This window comes from Lichenostomus cassidix, unplaced genomic scaffold (genome assembly GCF_008360975.1).
Source record: "Lichenostomus cassidix isolate B80296 unplaced genomic scaffold, HeHo_3.0 HiC_scaffold_46, whole genome shotgun sequence".
Lineage (NCBI taxonomy): Eukaryota > Metazoa > Chordata > Aves > Passeriformes > Meliphagidae > Lichenostomus > Lichenostomus cassidix.
In genome coordinates this window covers 282802-301275 of record NW_028147597.1, presented here as the reverse complement: position 1 = coordinate 301275, position 18474 = coordinate 282802, and the positions used below count along the sequence as shown (strand labels likewise).

Here is an 18474-nt window from a genome sequence, read left to right as displayed (position 1 = left end):
TCTATGATTCTCTGAAAGCACCCTTGGAGCAGTTGCAGGATGAACTCTGGGCCTCCTCTTCAGAAGGTCCAGCAGCCCATGGCCCTCAGCTTCTCCCCACAAGCCCCAAAGCCCATCCTGTCAGTCCTGCAGAGCCTCTCCAGCTCCTCCTCACTGCCCCACAACAGGGAGCCTCACAGCCACACACAGCAGCCCAGATGTGCCCCCCTGGCCTGTGCCGCGTCTGGCAAGGGAACAGCACGAGGCACTGCAGGACCCTGCAGACAATTCATGAAGCACTTGTAGGATGATCCTGCTCACCAAGGGATGTTCCCATGGTGCCAAGTCAGGAACTGAAATGGGGAGTGGGGCCAGAGAGGAAAGGGCAAACAGGGATGGGCTGTTTGCAGGGCAGGGGACAGGGATGGGCAAGAGGAAGAAATGTGGATGAGGAAAGAGGAAAGAAAGCAAAGGTGAAGCAAAGGAAATGCTCAGGGCTGTTTGAGGGTGGCTGCCAGGCAGCCCTGTCTCTGAGCAACAACATCTGCAGTGGGACAGGAAACTTACGGCTCATGTGAACAAACTTTCTGGCTGACTTCAGAGGTCATAACAAACCTGAGTGGTTTCCCTCCCATCCCCAGCCCTTGCTGGGCTCCAGGGCCGATGGTGTTTGTGCTCACTCAGGTTCATCTCCCCACACCAACAGCATGGGGTGCTCACGCCTGCGGTGTGCAAGGCAAACAGGGCTCCTGAGCCAGTGCTGCCGTGTCTCTGCCTGGAAGGATCAAGCAGCTCTGGGAGCTGGGGGAGAGGCCAGGGCTGCCAAGGGGGGATGTTGTTGGCAGCTCCATGAGGACGCTCTGGGACGCTGCCCTGGGCTGTCCAGCGCAGTGGGGATGGATCAGCCCCTGCTCTGCTGCTCCTTCCCGGCTCCCCCAGGGACCTTGCAGAGCCCCAGCCACGCTGTTTGCCCCCAGCCTGCCCACGGCCACCCTGCAGCTGCTCACGGGGGTTTTCTCTGCTCAGCATTGGCCTGGGCGTGTTCTGGAGAGAGCCTGGGCAAGGAGCCTCGAGCCCCCAGGCCCTGCCCTGAGGCGTCAGCTGTGCCCCAGCAGTGCCCATGGCCTGTCCCTGCTGCAGCCCTGGCACTGCCACCCCCAGCACTGGCAGCGACCCCGAGAGCACTCAGGCCCTACAGCAACACGAGGGCCAGCAGGGCAGCGGGGCAGTGGCATGGGAGCAGCACTGGCAACACCAAGTGCTGCTGCTCCTTGGCAGAGCTGCTGTGCCACCCCTGATCTGCCCCAGCTCTGCACACAGACATTGCTGCTGCAGCTCCACAGACAGGAACTGAGGGGGATCTCTGGTGAAAACTTGGCTGGGAGATCCTTTAGTTTGTTTAAAGCCACCACGATCACAGCTCCTCATTTACACAGACTGTGGAGACCACAAAGGTGGATACAAACAAAATGAGAAATGGCACAATGACATTTATTTTTGAATGTTAAAAAAAGCTAAAACAAAGGAAAAAAAAACCCACAAGCAAACCAACAAGTACTATCAAAGATGACTCGTACAACAAGTGACTTGCAGAAACTGGCAACCAGTTTAATGTTTCTGAAATTGTCCACTCATCAGTCTCCACACTGCAGCCTTGAGCTCCTGGTTCCTCAGGCTATAGATGAGGGGGTTCAGTACTGGAGGCACCACTGAGTACAGAACTGACACTGCCAGATCCAGGGGTAGGGAGGAGATGGAGGGAGGCTTCAGGTAGGCAAAAATGCAAGTACTGAGAAACAGGGAGACCACAGCCAGGTGAGGGAGGCATGTGGAAAAGGCTTTGTGCCGTCCCTGCTCAGAGGGGATCCTCAGCACAGCCCTGAAGATCTGCGCATAGGAGAAAACAATGAACACAAAACAACCAAAAGCTAAAAAGGCACCAAACACAGAAATCCCAGTTTTTCTGAGGATGGAGTGTGAGCAGGAGAGCTTGAGGATGTGTGGGACTTCACAGAAGAACTGGCCCAGGGCATTGCCATGGCACAGGGGCAGGGAAAATGTATTGGCTGTGTGCAGCAGAGCAGTGAGAAAGCCACTGGCCCAGGCAGCTGCTGCCATGTGGGCACAAGCTCTGCTGCCCAGGAGGGTCCCATAGTGCAGGGGTTTGCAGATGGAAATGTAACGGTCATAGCTCATGATGGTGAGGAGAGAAAATTCTGTTCCAATGAAGAAGACAAACAGAAAGACCTGTGCAGCACATCCTGAGTAGGAGATGTCCCTGGTGTCCCAGAGGGAATTGTGCATGGCTTTGGGGACAGTGGTGCAGATGGAGCCCAGGTCGATGAGGGCCAGGTTGAGCAGGAAGAAGAACATGGGGGTGTGCAGGCGGTGGTTCCAGGCTACGGCGCTGATGATGAGGCTGTTGGCCAGGAGGGCAGCCAGGGAGATGCCCAGGAAGAGGCAGAAGTGCAGGAGCTGCAGCTGCCGTGTGTCTGCGAATGGCAGGAGGAGGAAGTGGCTGATGGAGCTGCTGTTGGACATTTTGATCCTCTGGCCATGGGGACCTGTTCAAGGAGAAAAGAACAGTGACAAGCCAGGAGAGACTTTCCTGAGCAATGTCCCAGCCCTTTCTCCCACCCCTGCCCCTCCCACTCTGTGTCACCCAATTTCCCTTTTCTCAGGGCTCTTCCTACAGCCCCATGCCTGGAGCTCTGCTGGGCTCTGGCCCTGTTGCTGTGACAAGCAGTGGCTCTGCCCATGGACACTGAGCAGTCAGCTCTGCTCTGCAGCAGTGGTCATGGGAATGGGGGACAGGGACCAGTCCTGGGTTGGACTTCATCAGACCAAACTGCCCCTAAGGCAGAGGAGCTTGGCAGCATCTCCTGTCCCAGGGCTAAGGAACAGTGACAGCCCAAGGCAGTTTGATAGGATTTCCTGCTGTGCTCAGGGAGAACAGAGAGAACTTTGCAAGGCAAAAGGATTGGCTGTAACTCACTGAAGGGTGAGGGGAACTGCTCTGTTGCTCCATCAGTTCCCAGCTGCCGTTTCTGAAATCAAGGGCACTCACTGTGTTCCCCTGAAAATCACCCTGACACAGCTGAGAGCAGAGGGACTCACAGCAGAGCCAAATGGCTCAGCCTTTCTCAGAGTCTCAGCCCCACTGCTGGCCAAGGACACTCCTGTCCCCCAGTGTCCCCTGGAAGGCAGCTCACAGCTTGGATGGACACCCCGAGGACAGACCAAGTGTCCTGGCCATGGAACTGCTTGAGGAGAGTCATTTCATTGCCAGCCTGCCAGCCTGCCCTGCCCAGAGCTGCCCAGGGCAGAGGGAGCTGGGACACCTCATTGCTGTGCTCACCCTGCACAGGAGGAGCCCCAAGGGCTGCGCCTGACCCTGCAGCTGCAACTGCCATTGCCAGAGAGCCTGTCAGCAATGCCAGGAGCAGCTGAGCAAGGCAAGGAGAGAGACAGCCGAGCCCTGAGGAAAAGCCTTTCCCTGCCCAGCCCTGCACAGCCCCTCGCAGGCAGCAGCAGTGCAGGACAGTCGCCCTCAGGCCCTGGTCAGCAGGGAATGGGCAATGGCAGGAGAGATGCCCTTCATCTCTGGTGCTGCTCTCCTGGCCCAGGAGCGGAGTGAGGGCCCCGAGCCCCCGGGCTGAGGGCTGTGCTGGCTGCCAGGGGACACAAGAGCTCTGCTGCTCAGGGCAGCTGGCAGATCCCCTGCCCTGGCAAAGAGCCCTCAGGGCTGCAGGAGCTGCTCTGCAGGACAGCCCTGGGCACCCCTGGCTGCACCCCCACCTTCCCAGCCTGCAGCCATCCCTGGCAGCAGGAGCTGTCCTGCCCTGTCCCTCTGACGGTGCCCAGGGCAGCCCTGCTCTGCAGCACATCCTCCCCCCAACCAGAAACACCAGCAGAGCCATCCTTACAGTCATATCAGTGCTGTCACGTTTCAGCTTTAGGAGATCCCTGCAGCCAGAGACTTACTGTGTCAGAAGTTGTGAAGATTTCTCCATGAATAAGCTCAGAATTGTCCTTCCAGTTGCTTTAAGCCTCTGTCTGCTTCACTCCTCTCAGGTACCTGCCGGCAGTGCCCTCAGCCCTGCTGGGCTGGGAGAGAAACTGCTCATCAGGAGAAATGTCTTTTTGAAGCTCTTCTTGGTTGCCAGGAGTTCCCTCTGTGCCAGGAGCCCAGCCCAGCTCAGCAGCACAGCAACAGCACAAGGACTTTAATGATCCTCTTGGGGATTTGGGGTTGTTTACATCAGACTCAGTCCCTGAGTGTGTCTTCAAAAAACTTCTCAAGAACTCAAAGTTTCTTGAAGTTTTAATGGATCTCACTGATAGACATGACTGAGAATGTGTCCCCAGGTTCCAGATGGAGCAGAACACTGGAGGCAGTGATGACAGCTGGGGACAAAGCAGGCAAAGGTGTCTCTGATGCTGAGCAAACCTGGATGTGTTTCAGGAATGCAAAGGGCCAAGGCCTGAGCCCCAGCCCCTGGCAAGGCAGATCCTGTCCCTCCCTCAGTGCTCAGGGCTCTTCCCGGGGCACTGGCATGTGGGGATGTGCAATGCCAAGGGCAGGACCATGGGGCAGCCCCTGCCAGGCTGCTGGGCAGGGACAAGGAGGCAATGAGGCCCCAGGGCTGCAAGGGTCACTTGTGTCCTCCTCATGGCCTCAGGGCCAGGGAGAGCAGCCATGGCCAAAGTGCTGGGACATTTCTCTGACGTCTCCATTGTTTAGCCATGAAAATGTTGTGTTCTTAATCCAGGAAAGACAGTGTGTGAGTTTTTGACAGGGGTTGTATTGGCAGAAAATGGCACTATATCTTTATGCTGAACAAGGGCAAATTTAGATTGGATGTAAAGATGATGAAATATTTTACAGTCAGGTTCGCAAAACTCTGGCTCAGGTTGCCCAGTGAATGGAAACCACATCCCTGGAAATGTCCAAGGTTCAGAGCTTTGCGTAACCTGAACGAGTGAAGGTGTCCCTGGGTAATGGGAGTTGGACCAGATGCTCTTTTGGGTCTTTTCTAACCCAAGGCATTTTATAATTCTGGCATTCTTATATCCCCAACTCCCTCTGCACAGCGCTGCAAATACCTACACACTCCATGTCAGCATTTTAATCTGACCTAATCCCCAACATTTCCATAAAAATGAAAAAAATGCCAGTTGTAGGACATGAATTTCCACGGTTTTAGAGGAACCAAACCCAAAATGTAAAAATAATTCAGAGCAAGGTCCAACATCTCTGTGTGGAAGACTGACCAAGTGGGTCTGTCATGGTTTGGGAATGGTACTCCCCAGTTCATTGCTCCCACTGACACTTTCCAAACCACTCTGCTGTTTGCTCCTTCCTCCCTTTCCCCCAACCCTTGTGACAGGATGGAGAGCAGAACTGGACACACAAAAGTTAAAGATTATGGGTTGAGGTTAGAACAATTCACAGGAAACAGCACTGAGATGAGAAAAGGAACAGTAATAACAACAATAGTAATAAAAAAAAGTGTACAAAAGAGAGATTCATGAGCAAAATGCTCCCTATGGAGCTCAACTCAAGCTGACTGCAGCCCGACCACCCTGATCGCTCCCCCTGGCTTGGAATCGGTGTTACCCCCTGCTCCCTGAACCACTCTGACTCGACTGGAAGGAGCCCCTTCTCCTCAGGAGAGAGACTCCCTTTCCCCCACCCTGGCAATGATGTGAGGTGATAGAGAATAACCTTTGGGTCCTGGCCATGCCCCTCCTGGCTACTGTGAAAATTAACTCTGTCCTGGCCAGAACCAGGACATTTCCCACCCCTTATTCTATACCCTATACTCATGCCTAGATCCTACACTAAGTGCATATATATACATATACATATACATATACATATACATATACATATACATATACATATACATTTATACAGTAGCACAAGTTAACTTCCAAACTCAGTGGCTGTCCCCTAAAGATACTGTTAAGTTAGTCCATGGCTGTGAGTTCTGTCCATGTTAGATGTCTCCCAGGGCAGCAGGGCTGCTGTGCTGTCAGCTGGTTGCTGAATCAGGATCTCATGGCTGGTGTATCTGGAGGAGTCCATCCTTGTTGTCCATGGGAGTTATGGCAAACAGTGGCAGTGACATTCAGCAGCCAGTGTTGTACAATTCAACATTACAGACTGTTCTCACGCAAAATCAAATTCCCTTGAGGGACACATCATGTTTCCCCTTCCCTCTGCATCTCCCACCAAGTGCACTCAGGTCCTTGAGAAAAAACAATTCCAGGGATGGGTTTGCCTTTGCTTGAGGCAGGACTGATCCAAACTGTCTTCTCTAACATTTCTCATAGGCACCACGGGGCTTTATCCCCTTCTCTGGCACAAGGAGGATTTGATTGGGCAGGGCCAGCTCGATTGGTGAAGGCTCAAGTGTTCCCTGCTCAGGTGGCCTTCAGTGAATGCAGCTCCCAATGTTTCTGAGGTCCCACCATGCAGTGCTTTCAGGGTGGTTTTTAGCAGTCCCTTGCACTGTTCAGCTTTCCCAGGGCTGGTGCCTGACAGGGAATATGAAACACTCACTCAATCCTGTGCTCTCTGGCCCAGGTGTTCAAAAGGCTGTTTTGGAAAGGAGTCCCATTGTCCCACTCAGGTCTTTCAGGGAGGCTCTGTCCCCACGGAAGTTTCTTTTTCAGGCCCAGGGTGGTGTTCTGGGCATTGCTGTGAGGCACAGGGTTCTTCTCCAGCTATCCAGGGGTTGTTACCAAGGGTTGCTTGCCCTGGTGGGTCTGTGGAACTGTGATGTCATTGATCTGCCAGACTCCCCCAGACTGATATTGCCACCATCATCCCCCACACCACAGGGGCTTTACCTGCTTGGCTCTGCTTGATCTCAGCACACGTTTCACACTCATGGATAACCTGGAGATGCTGTCCATGGGTAAATCCACCCCTTGGTCACAAGCCCATCTGGAGGTTGCATCTCTTCCCTGATGACCTGAGCTGTCCTGGGCCCATGGAGCCAGAAATAACTCAGCCTTGTGTGGCCATTCCAGACCCACCTGAGACACTTTAATCCTGGCAGCCCCATCCCCCTGTCCATTGCTGCGATGCTCTTCAGTGCCCAACTCTTGGCTACGTGAGCATCCACAGGAGGGACTTTCACAGCCAACTTCTCTCCCCAGGCAGTGATGTTTTGCCCCAATCCAGCAGCCCAGATGGGTTTCCCTGTGCACTGCCAATTGTCCTTTTTCCATCATTGCAGCCACCCCACAGAGCATTTGCCACCATCCCCAAGTCAGAGCAGAGGTGCAGCGCTGGCCATTTCTCTCGCTCAGAGCTCCGTGTATGGTCCCAGGATTGCAGTGACTCCAGGAAAGGGGCAGCCCACAGTGGGACATTTCTTGGTCAGATATAGACACAAAGAGTGGCAAACTGTCTGTGACTCGGGTTTGGGACTCAAAGCTGCTGCTGTGGTTTGCAGGAAGCTGCAGTGTGGCACAGCCCTGGCTGTGCCCAGGAGCGCTGGCTTGGGAGAAGGTGTTGGTGCAGCTGGGCCAGGGAGCTGCAGGGAGTGGGGAATGAATCCCTCCTGGTGTCCTGTCCTGGGGTGACACTGTGGGGTGTCATGGAACTAAGGAAATCATTGTGACACTGTGATACCTCATGGAATCAAGGGTTCATTGTGACACTGTGGGAACACATGGAACCAAGGACATCATTGTGACACTGCAGGGCATCATGAAACCAAGGAGACCATTGTGGAATTGTGAGTCCTCATGGAACCAAGAGGCTGCTGTGACACTGCAGGGCTCTTTGGAACCAAGGGACCATTGTGACACCATGGGGCCTCATGGAGCCAAGGAGACCATTGTGACACTTCAGGGCCCCATTGACCCAAGGGCTCATTGTGACACTGCAGAACCTCATGGAACCAAGAGGCTGGTGTGACACTGCAGGGCCCCATGGAATGAAGGTGACCATTGTGACACTGTGAGGCCTTGTGGAACTGATACTGAAATCAGCCAGATAGAAACTTTCTACCACAATTTGAGTATTAGAAAGCAGCTACTCTTTATTGCAGTGCTGGTCATTCAGAGGAGCCTTCCTCCATTCCTTCCTCCATTCGAGTGCCCTGAGCATTGGGTTAACAGAGTTTTTGTCACACACACTGATTACATATTCACTAGCTATCCCAGCATTACTTCATGCATAAGTATTACTTAATTTTACAGAACTGCACCATTTATCACAAGTCCATGAATGGTTCTTTGGGGTCAGTCTTCAACCTCCAGTGTCCTTTTTAGGGGGCTGTTTAAAACCTCCGCTTTTGAGTAAGGGCAATATCATTATTTTGCAGAACTCATGCTTTGTCAGCTTTGCAGAACTGAGCTGACATTCTGCTTGTGTGACTTCTGTTTGCCTCAATTACATCCTTTATCTATTTCTCCAAGGCTGTGCTATTCTGTTCGACTGTCCTTATCAAGTCCCCCCTTTTCTTGATACTCAGCTCCTGATGGGAACTGATCTCTCAATAGCTCTATTTGATTTATAGCTTAAGGCATTACAACAGCTACAACACTGAATCTTGATGCAAGCTAAAATCATACAACATTTATTATGGTGACCTTTATAAATAGATATTTTATTCAAGTCCAGCTGGGTAACCATGAGTTAATTTTGGTCCAGATTTCTTCAAATCCCCAGGAGATGCCATCTTGAGCTGTTTATTGTAAAAAGTTGTCAATAATACTTGGAAAGGTCCCTTCCCCTTTGGCTGGAGCAGAGCAGTTCCCCAGTCTTTCAAGCAGACCCAATCTCCTGGTTGGAACTCGTGCCCTGGTGTGTCCAATCCCATCAGTCTGGAGATCTCCACTGCTTGCTGCAAATCCTGTAAGGTTTTACTAAGAGAAATGAGGGAATTATTCAAATCAACCCCTCCTTTTACATGTGTGTGTTTCCTGCAATGTGGCACTTGGTAGGTTTGACCACAGAGCAGCTCATAGGAGCTGATATTGCTGGTGCCACATGGCTGAATTGTTTTGAAGTAGAGCCACAGGTAAGGCTTGGCCCCAAGTCAAGGAGGTTTCCTGACATATTTTACCCAATTGCAGTTTGAATTTAGAACTCATTCTCTCAACTTTGCCACCAAGGGCTGTGAAGAGACACCTTGTCCTGAGGCACTGGGGCTCCTGGCACAGCCCCAGCAAGGCTGGGCACTGTCACCCCCTTGTCCTGCCCTCAGCATTTTCCCCCCTGTGAACATCCCAGTGTCCTCAAAGTTCTGCTGGAAGGAGTCCCTGGGGAGCCTTGGTCAGGAATGGCCCTGGGGGCTCCTTCATGCTCCCAGGGACTGCAGGTTTGTCAAAGGACTTTGGGTTTTGCTTCTGCCTTGGAGTCTCTGAGAGCTTTGTGCAATCATGGCCTCCAATCATCTGCTCTAATGAGTCCCTTGAGATTCTCTGTCAGTAACAACACTCAGTGGGGCTCATAAATGCTTCAAGGTACTCAGGGTTTATTAAAATCCTTCTTTTTGACACTGAGTCTCTGAGAGGTTTGTGCAATCCTGGCCTCCAATTATCTGCTTTAATTAGTCCCTTGAGAGCCCTTGTTAGTAATGACACTCAGTGGGGCTCATTAATACCTCGAGTACTTCATTTTTTAAGGTATTTTCCTTTTTCCTTTTCACACTGAATATCTGAGAGGTTTTTGTGTTATCATGGCCTCCAGTTCTCTCTTCCAAGAAGATGAATTCCAAGGACTCTGTGAGGTGCTTTTGTTGGTGATGGACCTCAGTGGGAACCATTAATGCTTGGAGACACTTTGGGTTTTTCTTCTGACTTTGACTCCTGGAAAGGTTTGTGCAATCTCCTCTCAGGTTTGCCCTGAGGTTCAAGGGCTTAGCACCAAATGCACCACAGGGCTCATTAGGATCAAGCAAGTCCTGACAAACCATGGCTCTGCCTTGATTTCCCTCTGGTCTGGTGCACTTCATTAAGAAGGTTTCCTACTACAGTTATGGAGAAATATTTCAAAGAGCTTGTAAGAAATACACATCCCTATTTTAAAGCATGTATTTTATTTCTGTTCTCTTTAGAGAAGAGGAGATTGCAGCATTCTGTGGTTGATATTGATGCAGGGTGTCTCCTCAGGAGGTCTGGCCTGGTCAGAGAACCTTTGCCTTGAGGTCTGACCCAGTGTGGACAACCTTGCTCCACATTCCCCAACCACATCCTGTCTCTCCTCACTCACCTGGGACCTGCTTTGCTTGGACAACTGGCCACACTCAGGCAAAGGGGTGTTTTCCCCTTTTTTTTTCTTTGAAGCAAACTGAAACTGCTAAGTTTCCCCATTGAAAACAGACACCCTCCTCAAGTGTGTGGCAAGCCCAAGCTGCCACCAATGAGGTTCTTCTTCCCCCAGGGCAGAGCCCTGCAAGAAATGTTTTAGACCTTTGTACTCCTTCGTTCCACCAGGCCTTTCTGTGTCACAATGGACCTTTGGTTCAATGAGGTTCCTTACCCAACAATGGTCTCCTTAGTTCCAAAGAGTCCCAATGGACACTTGGTTCCACAAAGCCCAGCTGGGTAACAATGGGCTTCATGATTTCATGAGGAATACAAAAGCTTTGCAGAAACAGTGAGCAAGACCATGGTCTGCTTGGATCTGCACTGTCACACTAGACAATGACATCCATGAAGTCCCATAATGTCACAATGGATATTTGGTTCCATGGGGCCCCACAGTGTCACCATGGACCCTCGGTTCTATGAGTTCCCTCAGTGTCACACTGGTCCCTTGGCTCCATGTGGCCCCAGAGTGTCATAATGGCCCCTTGGCTCCATGAGGCCCCATACTGTCACAAGGGTTCCCTTGGTTCCATGAGCCCCAAAGTGTCACAATGGTCTCCTTTTTTCTTCAGCAACCAGGAGCAAACCCCACTGCCAGGGCCAAATGCCTGAGAAGAAGGAGCAAAGGGGGGACATCTGGAATAATGGGTTTTGTCTTCCCAGGTCACAGTGCCATGGGATGTGGCCCTGCTGTCCTGGAGATGGCTGAACACAGCCTGCCCATGGGAAGGGGTGAAAAATAACAACCTCTGTCCATGGAACTACAGCAGCAGAGAGGTCAGGCAGAAGGCTGGGTTTAAAAGACTGGCACCAGCACAGGAAGCATCAATCAAGGGCATTTTCTTGAAAGCTGACATTTTAGGCATTGTTATAGATTGAGCCTCATTATCCAATCAGAGACGTAGATCCAATTAAAGAATTTATTAATTAAAAAGCAAGCGGATATCAGTCAAGACAGCGCTGGACGGGCAGAGGTTCAAGCATACCTCTATGCACCGCACCCCGGCTTACAGAGGATGAACTTTTATAACCCTTTCGTATCCCACTCTCTCCGTATGCCTTGATTGGCGTGTCTTCATGAATCCTTGATTGGCTGCTGAGTCGTCTAGGCTGTCGTGCTCTGCTTTGTGTGGTTGTTACTGGGCCTTCTGGGATGGTCTCACCGTGGGGGTTGCACAGGGCTCTTGGTAGGGGGAGGTTTTATGGCCCCTGAGTCAAATTCTTTTTGTATCTGTCTCGTGGGGGTTGGGCAGTGCCGCTTGTAAGCATCCTGTGGGGGTTGCAGAGCCACTAGCTTGTTTAAGTATATTGGTTTAAAGCAAGAATCGTTTTTATAACAGCAAAAAGAAAAATAAATGGAAAGGCAATTTAAGACTTATCACCCTTTTCAAACAGTTCGTGAACTAAACTGATTGTAATTTATTACAGGCATGGAGCACCAAATACCAAGTTAAACTGTTTCAGCTTTCTGTGTACCCTGAGAACAGCTGGAATCTTTTCAGCAGTCTGTGCTGTTCCATCCCTTACTTAGTTCGAGGATGTTGGATCTTTCAGCAGGCTCTGCTATGCGGGGAGGTTTCTCTTCTGAGGCAGGCTCTAAAAATTGAATAAAACAGCGGCATACGGCAGAGCACAAAGGAAGCACCTAGCTGATAATTTCAAAATCTGCCCTTGCAGTGACATTTCTCGAGTGACCCTCAGCACCCCGGGCTGCAAACAAAGCCCGCTCGGGCCGAGCACAAGATCCCCACGCAGCGCTGAGCAACAGCTGGAGCCCAGCAGGGCCTTGGAGGAGGCAGGGCGAGCCCCGGGCCGGTTCCAAAGGGGCTGCGGGGCTGAGGGCGATGGCGCCGAGTGCCCTGCCCGTGTGTGCCCTGGGCTCTGCGGCGCCCCGGGGACACAGCCCGGTGCCGGGGCTCGGTCCTGCTGCCACAAGGGCGCTGCCGAGGGCTCCCCGCCCGCCGGGGCCGGGCCCGGGGGCTGAGGGGCGGCCGCCGCCCGCTGCGGCGCCTTGTCCGGGCTGGAGACGGGCTCGGGGCCGGGCCAGCGGCGGCAGCGGCGGCGGCGGCGGGGTCGCTCCTCCGCGCAGGGCGTTTGCGCTTCAGCCGCAGCAGCGCCGGCGGCTCCTTGGAGCCGGGCAAGTGCCCGGGCTCGGCGGGGGCGGCCATGGCCGAGCGGGGCAATGCCGGAGGAGCCGCGGTCCCGTCTTGGCGCCAAAGGGCACCCGTTCGGCCCCGGGGCGGCGCTGAGGGAGCGGCGCCGCCATTGCTGCCGCCATTGCTCAGGGGCGCTGAGGGGAGCGCGGCTCCCGCCAGCCCTGCTCGGCTGTGCAGGGGAGTGTGATAGATTACAGAAGGTATAGTTCACGAAGAATTAATAAGTTGAATTCTTAACTCTTGCTTCTTTACTTTTGCTGAGTTTTGCTTTGACAGAAATAGCTTTTGTTTTAAAACTAAACCGTTACACTTAAGGCTCGCGAAACGACCTTGTACAAGCACAGCACAGCAACTCCCTTTACAAGGCAGCCCCGACTTAAGAAAGCCCCACCACAAGGCCGGTCAGCAGCCTTGAGCAATTCCCACGAAGCAGTCACAGCTTAACCGCTATGCAAGAGAACCCCCACCCCCCCCGAGAGCCCTGCGCACCCCACGGTAAAAAAACCATGATCAAACAACGCAGAGAACGCCAACACTAGACGACTCAATGGCCAATCAAGACACCCGAAGGGCCGTCAATCGGGACCCACGAGGGGACGCGAAGGGAGGGAGTGAAAAGGCGTATAAAAGAAAATTGCTTGCAACCTTTGGGCGCGGTGCGGTAGGATAGCAAGGGACTGGTCTCCCCCCGCCCAGCGCTCTTTTGGCTGATAACTGCTTGCTCAATTAATAAATTCTCTAATTGGATCTACGTCTCTGATTGGTTTTTGAGACCCAACCTATCACAGGGAGAGAGACAGAATGAAGAATGAGGGAATGAAGACAGAGGGAGTGAAGACAGAGGGAATGAAGTCAGAAAGACTAAAGACAGGCACTGCTGCTGAAGAACGTCTCTGCAGTTCCAAATGCCTTCACAGCGGCCCGAATGGCTGTGCTCGGGGTGTCAATATCGCCGTACGGCTGCCCTGGGGAGAAATCCCCTGTGGAGATACAGGGACCGGCTGTGTGAGATGGGATGCCAAACACACAGGGTTTGGTGCTACTGGGCTAAAGAAACAAGTTTTTCAGTCTCTTTGGGATAGAAAACTAGTTTTGATTGCATTAGTCTGTTGTACATGGGGTTTAAAAGGTGTAATTAATACTAAAAGAAGTAATGATAAATATCTGTGGTTCAAAAGGCATAAATCAGTAGTTAGGAACAACATATTTACTGGCAAAATAATTAATGAAAGAAAATCTGTACAATAAAAAATCCCCAAACCTTTCTTGCAGTTTTGTCAGAGGTTGATCTTGTTTTTTTTTAAACCCTTAAATTTCTTGTTTCCTCTTATCTGCATTATTTTGCAAACATTGAAGCTAAAATGAGCAACATCAGGAAAAAATCAGCAGTTGAGTACAAAGCTTCAGAATAAATTTGGAACTACCAGAGAATTCATGTGCTTTAGACATGTGCACACCGGTGCCTAAAAGCATCGCTCCTTTTCAAGGCTGAATTACATCACACAAGTAATAGAACCAGATTTACTTCATATTTCCTCCTTCCCATGCATCATTTATGAAGAATCTGCTCCAAGTCCACTGAGTGATAGAAGACAGATCAAGTGTAGCTCTAGATAATCTATTCCCATTGAAATTTCCCAAGTCTTTACACTGGTTTGAAGTTCCTGTTTCCACTGTTTGAGCCACCAGAGTGAAAAGGAGCAGCACAGCTGAACAAGAAAAGATACTTTTGCCCTCAGACCAGAGAAAGTAGGAAGGCACATGAGTCTTGCACACAGGGAGGTCTTTTGTCCATTACAAGAAAAAGGCATCCATCTGTGGCAGAGATTTGTTGAATTCTGGGAAACAGTGTAGGTCAAACACTTCTAGCAATGCCACAGACTAAATCACTGAATTTTGAGAATTAGCCCTGTTTCTGACACACCTTTAACCTGTCATTATTGCTGCCTCTGGCCTCTGTTTCACAGTTGTTGCCAAACTTCACCCTTGCTGGGACAGTTCCTCTTTGCTTGGCTGCCCCACACCAGCAGCCCCTGACTGACCCAGCAGAGAGCCCAACCTGCAGGTGGGACCACACCTGACCTCCCCAAAGCCTCTGCTCTGGGCTGGAGCCCTGCAGGGCAGCTCCACAAACAACAGCTCCTTTTCCCATTGCGTGAGTCTCCTTGGGCATGGAAAAGAAATAAATGAGAATTCCTGCCTTCTCCTCTCTCAGTGCTGCGTAAGCCATCAAATGTCCCTCCTGGTGCTCCCAGGGACAGGAATGCTGGCTATGGACTGTCTGCTGTTGGATATCGGGCAGGGAAGGAGGGAGACATTTGGTTGTCCCTGTAAACAGAAGAAATGGATGAACAGGACAAGAGGAAAGGGCCTCAAGCTGTGCCAGGGGAGGCTCAGATTGGCCAGGAAAGGGTGGTCAGGCCTTGGAAGGGGCTGCCCAGGGAGGTGTTGGAGTCTCCATCTCTGGCAGTGTCCAAGGAATGACTGGATGTGACACTCAGTGCTCTGGGCTGGGTGACAAGGTGGGGATTGGTCACAAGTTGGACTCGATGGCCTTGGAAGGGATCTTGAGCAGCTCTAAGATGGAGCAGCCATGGGGGTTTCGCAGGTGGCAAGGACAGCACTGACAGCAGGATCCAGCCCAGGGGCTGTGGAGCTCCAACTGCCCTCAGGGCTGCTGCCACCTTCTCCCAGCCCTGCCCTTGGGCATCAGGATCTGGGAAGGGCCTAGGCTGAGCCCTGTCAGGGCAGAAGGGTGTGTGGCCAGGCTGGCAGCACTGGTGTGGGGCAGCTGTGCCAGCAGGGCCAGGACAGGGTCTGTGTTCCCAGGGAGGGGCAGCAGGAAGAGTTCCAGGTCACCTGTGAGGGACAATGAGGGCAGAGGGGTGTCAGTGGGGGCTGGCAGGGGGAGCACAGAGCCTGGGCAGGGAGCTGCAATCCCTGCCTCAGCTGCGTCGTGCTCTGTTCCCTGCACAGATTAGGACCAGCATGGGCAGAACATAGAGAGATTCCAGGGGTATGTGGGATATTCGTGATCAGCACTTCCTGGCTGATCCTGTTGGCTGCTGCTCCCTCCTGGCCATGGAAAAGCTGAGGGGGATGTTCCTGGCACGAGGGTCTCCTGGGCTCCCTGCAGATCTGGGCTCTGGCTCTGGCTCCATTCTCTGTGCTCCAGCCCTTCAGGACACGATTGATAACAGCAGCGCCAGTGTCTCAAGCCTGGAAATTCAAACCCCAAAATTCCTCCTTGTTGCACAGAGTGCTCCAAACTCCAGATTCCAGCAGCTGCCAGACCAGCCCCGGAATGGTGGGGAGTAGGGAGCCTCCTGCATGGGGCAGCTGCCTGAGTGCAGCCCTGCACTGCTGGTGCCCAGGGTGGGTCGGGAAGCCCAGCCTGGGGCGGTTGGGGATGGCTGGGTCCTGCACACAGGGAAGGTGGAGGAGCCTATTTAGAAACAGAACTGGGTGGTCCCGAGGCTGGGGAACAGCAGCTGCGGCTCGGGGACTCCTTGGGTGCCCTGGTGAGTGGCAGGAGTGGAGGGGATGCAGGAAGAGGGGCTTGGAGGGGCTGGTGGATGAGCAGCAGATGGCTCAGCCTGCTGCTCCCCTGGGCTTGCAGGGAGAGATCAACGCATGGCCCAGGATCACATCTCCCGGTGGGCTGAGCTGGTGAGAGACTGGGGCCAGAGAGAGAAGCTGGGGTGGGATGGGCAGGGATGAGCTGAGGCGCAGGAATATGGAAGCCTGGACAGTGAAGGGGGAGTGGGTGTGGGGTCACCAGGGGACACAGAGCATCCCAGCTGGGGAATGCCCAGCACTGGTGGGGAGGGGAAGGGGGCACTTGGGCATCCCCTGGGTGGGGACTGCCAGACCTCCTTGCAGCATTAGTCCCACTGATGGCATCGTGGTCACCCCGCAGCCCAATGCCCCTGTTTGCCTCTAGGGCTGGTGCTGCTCATCAGGGTGTTCTCCTGTGGCTTTCCACATTAGCCTCTATCTCCTGGAATGATTCAATCTCCCCAACAGCTCCACAATGCTGATGGAGTGTCTTAAGTGCTCACAGGCCCTCCATGATTCCTGAGGGAGCAGAGGTTCCTGCCGGAGGAGGTGGCCCCAGCGCTGTTCCCCCAGGTGCTGGAGGATCCTGAGAACATCATCCTGACTGCAGGGTCCTGAGAACATCATCCATGATATGTGAAGCCTGAGAACATAATATTGGAGCCAGCCACAGGTGTGGCTAAGCTGATGGACTTTGGCTGGGGCTGTTCCTCAAGGCCATAATCTACCTGACAATCAGCTGGTTGTCAGGTGAGCCCAGCCCCAGGGCCTGGCTGGGCACCAGAGGTTCCCCTTTGCTGGGATTTTGATGGTTTCATTCTTCAGCCACTGCCAAGTTGCTGTTTGGCACGGGGGGCCCTGTGGGGGTGGATTTTGTGGAACTGGAGGTGGCTCCTGGTCCTGCTGACAACCTGTGCCACCTCCTGGCCCTGGGCTGGGGCTGGGGCTGGGGCAGGGGCAGGGGCAGGGGCAGGGGCAGGGGCAGGGGCAGGGGCAGGGGGAACCAACCCAGCAAAACCAAACCTTCTTAGGGGGAGCAGAGGTGGCACTTCAGAACCCGTGTGCTGGCGGGTTTGCTTTGCAGGCTGTGGGGTGTGGGGCTGCTTCTGAGTGGTGCAGATCTGAAGTTCTCCTTGTGGGAGTGCACAGAGCCCTGCTGTGAGCTGAGAGAAGCTGCCCAGTGCTGAGAGGTCTGGAGAGAAGCAGGCTGTCAGGAGTGGCTTTGGTTTGTGTGTGTCCCTTCCAGAGGCACAGAGTTCCAAGCTGCAGCTTCAAGTGAATAAATCAAAGCCACTAAATGAACCTTGAGGGTTTCTCTAAGTGGCCACTTCCATCCTTCCTTAGCTACAGCTCTGAGGAAACAGAGCACAGCCACTCTTCCAGCACTATTCCACAGCACTTTGTCAGCTTGAGAGTGTGGAATTCTTGTGCTTGGTTTCCTCATTCCAGCTGCCTTTAGCAGGATTTGTTTTTGTCCTCAGCTGATTTTGGCCTCTCTGCCCAGCTTGGCCCTGAGCAGGATAAATGGAGTTCAATGGTAGGGACTGCTCAGGGGATGGCCCCTGCTGGGAGCAGTGGTGCTCAGGGCCCCAAGGTGGACATCTGGTCACTTGGGATGGTAGCAGTAGAGATGGTGGAAGGAGAACCTCCTTACTTTAGGGAACTCAGGAACTCCTTTTCAACTCCATTGAAAAGGAGTTATACCATATTTAGCTAGGAATCTTGTAGTCCTTTAATTTCATAGGGAGCTGTGCCATGGTGAGTTAAGGGATTTATGGTTTTGTGACTTTGCTATATCAGATGTTTTCAGTCTAGATCTGTGTTTAGTTTAACAAGATAAACACCCTGAGAAAATTAGGGGGTAACTTTTAAGGCCTAGACACTCCAGAATGCTTGACTAATGCATTGCACCTGGTGAGGTGTAATTTCAAAAGCCTATATACACTAGAGAGATTAATCAGTAGAGGATTGTTTAGCTAAGAGATTGAATTTATTAGAGAATTGTTAAAGTAGAGAAGGTCTAAGTTATCCTTTAACTAGAAATAGCTGAGTTCTCATAACAATAATTAAAGCTGTAAGGTTTAAAAATCTGGGACTCAGCAGAATTGGACCACACAGGCACTGAAGGAGGGCAGGCTGCAAGAGTTGACCTACAGGACTTTGTTACTTTATTTTCTGATAAAGTAACAAAAGCCCCCTCCCCAAAATTACCAGAAAAGGGCTGTACATGACAGCCTTGTTCCACGGAAGAACAGCAAAGGGAACCTGGATACTTACCTTGTGGCAGGACAGGTTGCGTGGACTCAGGAGTGGAGGTGGGGGAGGGGGGCATGGGAAAGTCTTGAGTGTTGCAATGTAGATAAACCCTGGGAAGTGCTTGTTTCATTGGACATGATTTTTGGCAAACAAATTTCCATGTCCCTGATTTTGGCCAAGGTCATTTTTG

The 18474-nt window shown here is 52.5% G+C and overlaps 1 protein-coding gene across 1 annotated transcript; it reads right to left on the bottom strand.

Moving 5' to 3' along the window:
- Positions 1–1565: 1565 nt before the first annotated feature.
- Positions 1566–2537, bottom strand: LOC146421874 (olfactory receptor 14J1-like). Its single transcript, XM_085046958.1, has one exon. It carries the CDS (start codon positions 2518–2520, stop codon positions 1588–1590), a length of 933 nt encoding a protein of 310 aa, XP_084903084.1. The 5' UTR covers positions 2521–2537; the 3' UTR covers positions 1566–1587.
- Positions 2538–18474: the final 15937 nt, after the last annotated feature.